Genomic DNA, 6,057 nt, shown 5'->3' with positions numbered 1-6,057 from the left:
TTAGATATGTCTTCCCCTACCAGTTTTGTGAGCGTAGAACCGATTAAAATGTCCTGTTATAATCGGAACAGGAATGGCTAAAGTTAGAACGCCCGTTATTGCGCAGGCAGCTCCGATCAGTTTTCCTTCAACTCCGACGGGAACCTTGTCTCCGTAGCCCACAGTAGTCATGGTGATGATTGCCCACCAAAATGCATCGGGTATGCTGTCCATTTGGGAATTAGGATTTCCAAGCTCTGCATAATAGATTGCACTTGAGAATACGAGAAGTGAAACTACTAATGCGACTAAAAAGAGACCTAGACCTTCGAGACTGGCTTTAAATGTCAAGAGCAAGATTTGAAGTCCTACAGAGTGCTTGGTGAGTTTGAAAATTCTAATTAATCTAATGACTCTAAGGAAAGACAAGGATGCTGATGATTTAGCACTGCTGCAACTCATCGTTGATAGAACATTGGCAAGAGTAACGTAATATGGAATTATTGCTGTAAAATCAACAATGTTTTTTAGATCTTTCCAGAATTCTAGTTTATTGGGGCAACTTAAAAATCTAGCCGCTAATTCTATAGTAAACCATAAAGTACATGTAGTTTCTATAACAAAAAATGGATCTAGAAAATTAGGAGCTTCGTCTTCCACGCAGTGGCTTTGAGAAAATTTTGGAAGAGTTTCAATACAAAACAAAACAATGGATACAACTGTCATGATGACAGACAGAACAGCTATGGCAAAAGCAGTTTTAGACGTTTCTGGGTACTCAAAAAGATTCCAAATATATCTCATAGTTGGGTTGTTTGGCAGAATTATTTCATCTACGCTGTATCCTTCTGATTTTTTGTATTCTTCTATCACATCTTCTTCCAATTCATAAAATAACAATTCTTCGAGAAATATTTCATTTGGTACTTGGTAAGGCCTTCTGACTAAACCACCAAACTGGTAATAAAAAAAAATTGCCTCAAAACTTGGACGATGGCGATCAAAGAAAATTTCATTTCTTTCTTCGTCATAAAATTTTTCCCATTTGCCACGGTTGCCGAGCAGTGTTGATGGATGACGGTTTAAAATGTTCGACCTGGCTTCAAATATTTGTCCACTAACGTTTATTCGAACTCTTTCTTTTATATGTAATGAATTAACACTGTGCAGATCAATACTTCTTAACGATAAACATTTCTTTTTAATATTTCCATCAATCAAGCATTCTGTGCTACCATTATTAGAAAGATTAATGCCAGATGACATATTGTTTGCTGAATTGTTTTTTAATAAAGCAGTGTCAAAATTTTCTGTTGTATTTGAAAATGTTTTAGAGGTAGAATTTTTAATTTCACTAAAACTATTTCTGTTTAACGGTTTCTGTAAGGGGCATTGATACGGGATGCCCTCATAATCAAACCTAAACTGACGAGTCAGTTGCTTTTTTACGGAATGTTTGTTAGAAAAAAATTCAGAACTACTACTGTACGAACTCGTTTGATATTTATCGACTTGGTAATGTGTTGTTTGTTGCTGAACATGTTGCAATTGACGCTGTGAATGTTGAATTTGTTGTTTTTTAATTAAAGGTTGTTGCGAAACGTTATGACACTTTTTTTGCGAAAGTTTTTTCTTTATCTGCTGCTCTTGTTGTTCTAGCTGATAAATTTTGCAAACATTGTCTTGAAAATTCATCTGTTTATTATAAAGGTTGGTCACGTGATTCTGACGACGAGGTGACAAGGAAACGAGTGTGTCACGCTTCCTTTCCTGAGATGAATTCATTTTCCGGTTTGGTCAGCAAGGCCAATCACATTCCGCAACGTGGAAACTGAAATTTAAAAAATTTTTTGTTAAATAAGTTGTTACATTCACTTGCGTTAATATAAAGTTATCAAAAATCCTAAAAGTAGGTACCCTAACCATTCTTATCAGGCAACATTAGGTTCAATAAATGTTGCGCAATTATGTGTGCTTATTGTTTTTTCCATAAAAAGAATAATAATAATATTCAAATTGATAGAAATATGTTTTGTAGTAAATTTATTGGTATTCATTCACTGTTATACCCATATGTTGGAAAACTAATCATTTCTATATCAAATATGATATTTATTTATTAAGTTAAATTTATGCAGTTTGTAGTTCTGAAAAATTATCCTATAATTTATATTATAAATGTCTAACGAATAATTTTTCTCAGCTACAACAAGCTTCTAGAAGCAACAACAACATTCATTGTAGAAAATTCAGCAAATTTGTTTAAATTCGCAGGTTAGCTTTGTAATTATTCAACGTTAAAAAATTAAATTTAAATTCGAGTCTAAAATTAAATAAAGAATAAAATTTTAATTAACAAACTAAATTTCGATATAAGGTTAGTTTCGAATAAAAACGAACTAAACATAAAATTATGAACAACAACAAACATCAACAACGTCAACAACATTGAAAAAAAACATGTTATAAATTGAAATGCAATAAAATAAAATCTAATTAAAATGTTTAGTAGTCCGCAATGCTCGCCAAACATTTCAAATGGGCACAAAGAGAAATAAAATCTGAGTTAAATTTTGAGTTTATATCGTGTTCCTACCACTGTAGATGGCGTATGATGGCGATATGGTAGAATTAAACTTATGTGAAGTTGATTAGACCAAATAAAATCGGTTAGTAATAATTTTAAATATCTAAAAAAGATTAGCGAAAAAAATTGAAAATTGTTCATTATTATTTTTGAATATTTCATCTAGTCTATCAAACTGTTATTAATTAACTCAATGACCATGAGTGATTATCGACTGCTTAGTGAACAAATTCTGAATGTATATTTAGATTTAAAAAAGAAATCTATTCAAGCAAACATGTATCAAAATGTGCATTTGAATAAAAACGAATGTGTTTTTATTTGTGACTTCGGATTTGAATTGGGTTGAATCTCATATAGGTATTCATGAATGTTGCTGCTAATAAAAAGGCAAGTGCTAGTGCTTGCACCTGAAAATATATTTTTATACATTGGAATATTATTTTATTATTGGAATAAATTCTAAACTAAATAACTCATAAAAAAAATATTGTACACTTTCCTAAAAAAATGTTGGAAAACTTGCAGGCAGACATTTTGAGCGTCATTCATCACGGATAGTTTTAAAGTTGGCATTTTGCAAGCGTGGATTAAATTGGAGATTTTCTGTTGATGAAAAAATTGTTTTTCCCCTTTTTTGTGCTGTTTTATACAATTTGCATATATGTATCGTTATGTTTATCAATTTGTATTTGAAATAATAATTTTTAAAATCTGGACTCATTACTTAAAACAACAGATTACTTTTAGTTTCTGTTGTGCAAACACAAAAATATATATTTAAATAGGTGAAAATAAGTGCAACAATAAATTAAATTAATTACATTATGACAGACTTGGCACAAAACTTGGCAGTACTTGCTCTTGATTTCAATCGTATGTGTCAAATCGTGTTTTATACATTAAACGCAACCTACATGCTTCTTTCAACTTTCACTTATTTACTGAGCTTCTTCAAGGTTTTGTCTTTAACCACATTCTAATTTTTTGGCTCTAATCTTTAGCATCATCATCAATTTTAGTCTATTTCTTCATCGATATGCTGATGACACATGTCTGCCACTTAAAACACATGCCTGTGACTCTGCACCCCACCTCAGCCTAAAAATCTCAATGCATGCACTAAGCCGTTAACGACTGGCATTCGTCAAACTAATATTGCTTGCTTGCCTTTGCTCTGATTCGTTGCCTACTTTAATTCTTTTGTTTCTGGCTTACTTTTTTATTACTCTACAACGCGCACGCTCCAGACAGATTTGCAAGTTTTTTTTAGCAGGAGCTCACTCGTCCGTCCGTCCGTCCATTATTGGTAAGTTAAGTAAATGACATTCGAAATTAGATCATTAGATTTGTAAAATTAAATAAAAATTAATTTATTTTGTATTTGTACTTTATTTTGATGTTCTGACGAAGATGCTTATAAATTGTTCGTTACGTAAAATAATGCTTTCTACCTCTACCTCACTTCTTATTGTACTTGCTCATAGCTCTAAAATAGTCCGGAAACTCTACTGTAGAAATAAAACAAGCTTGCATCTCGGGTTGATTAATTAATATTACGATTATTACTTATTGCTCAACTAAATTTGGAAAAGTTGAATATTAAAAATAATAAATATAAAACATTTAATAAATCGTTGATTAATAAATAATAAACTTCAGATAAACTATAAAACAAATTTAGTAGACTCATATGAAGATTGAATAAAATATATGAAGCTTTACGCGAGGTAGGCATAACATAAGAAGGGCATCATTGCATTGGCCGTGGAGTTGCCATCCATAACATATAGTGTGCAATTGTGCATGCACATACAATGTATTACATATACCTTATTATGTTTACTGGACATAATACATCATACAAAATTACAAAAAATTGATTTACAATTTTTTACAAGCCATTCGTTTTGAAATATTTGTGGCCGGTTTCATTTTGCAAGCAATTAATAACTGTCAAAACATTCATACTTTTTGTTTCAATTAATTTAAAAACAAATACTTATAAAGTTTCCAAGAATCTTCTCAGTATATGGTTTCCAATGATTAAAACTTTTTTTTCAAAAAGGCACCGAAAATTGATTTCGTGTTAAATTTCAACGCCAAATTGTAAATTTCATTTGTTCTTGCTAATAATATAGGTAGATATAAGACCTATCTTATTCTTAATACACGTTTTTGAAAACGTAAAATTTCATTTACAAACAAGCCGAGCCACCTTTCTACAAAAACATGAAATTTTCATGAGATATATATTTATTAATTTGTAAAATATTGATTTTAATAATAAATAAAAAAGATTATATTTAATTCATTGTTTACATTACCTAACAAGAAAATGTTGTGTGTTTGATCCGTTGATCTTTGGATGTCTGATTGAAAACCGCCACGCTAGGAAGATCAGAGGAAATCAGCAGTACATGTCGTTGCATGGATTATTGGATAGCATTGTGTGAACGAAAATATCAAAGTTAAATTGGCTTTCTCATTGGTTCTGATGTAACCCGTTCATGAATAAATAATGCGCTCATGATTAATTAGCAATCGACTTGTTTGCAATTTGTCTGACAACGGTTGCGTTATGTTAGTGTGCCATACCACGTTCGCTGTCTTGTGGTGGTGCAATCAACCATTATAGCGATGTTTGTAGCACAAAAAACATTTTAAAATGATAAAAAAATTTACATTTCTGTAATTTTGTTCTCTGACAATGCTGTCCTAACTAATCCGTGTCAGTTATAAAAGACAATAAACAATTCTTACAAACAACAAATATGAAATATATTTTTCTAAACTATTAAAAAACAAAATTTTGAAAACATTTTTTATAGTGTATATAATTTGTTTTGATTTAACAGACATCTCAAAATATTATTACAAATAGCTTTAATATTATATTTTAATTCCGATAAATTTTGATTCATTTCAATAAATTTGCCTTTTTTTATTTAAAAATTTTTTTTATTTCATGCTTTTTTCAATTAAATTTTGTATTTTAGAAATATTTTAAATTTTGTATAAATTTCTTTTACACATACGTTGCTCGATCATAGCGTCATTTAAAATAATTTAAAATAGCGACGACAGCAGCAACAAAAACAGCCACAACAACTGCACGTCAGCAGGAAGTAAATAGTAACAAGACAATGAATGCAATCTTTCACCACATACCTCCATTAATAAAAACCCCAGCGTACACACGCACGCATGTACACTGACTGCATGTGTACACCATACAGCAGCACAAGTGTTTGTATGTGCTATTAATTTTACACATACACAAACTCTCTCTCTCTCTCTCTCTCTCTCTCTCTCACAAACACACACACAGATATATAATATATATATATATATATATATATATATAATATTATATATGTATATGTGTATATATATATATATATATATATTGTTGTTATCTTCTGACGCTCATCACTACCAATACCGATGTTATAACTTCAAAGATCTCTATATTTCGAACACCAGTGTTG

The 6,057-nt window shown here is 30.6% G+C and overlaps 1 protein-coding gene across 1 annotated transcript; it reads right to left on the bottom strand.

Moving 5' to 3' along the window:
* HELRODRAFT_168092 (hypothetical protein) lies at positions 1–3,142 on the bottom strand (the record flags this gene model as incomplete). Its single annotated transcript, XM_009013777.1, has 2 exons — positions 1–1,533; positions 3,089–3,142. 2 exons carry the CDS (start codon positions 3,140–3,142, stop codon positions 1–3), a joined length of 1,587 nt encoding a protein of 528 aa, XP_009012025.1.
* Between the last annotated feature and the right edge of the window lie 2,915 nt (positions 3,143–6,057).

This window comes from Helobdella robusta (genome assembly GCF_000326865.2).
Source record: "Helobdella robusta unplaced genomic scaffold HELROscaffold_12, whole genome shotgun sequence".
Lineage (NCBI taxonomy): Eukaryota > Metazoa > Annelida > Clitellata > Rhynchobdellida > Glossiphoniidae > Helobdella > Helobdella robusta.
The sequence above is the reverse complement of the archived record's forward strand: the minus strand, read 5'-3'. Positions and strand labels throughout refer to the sequence as shown.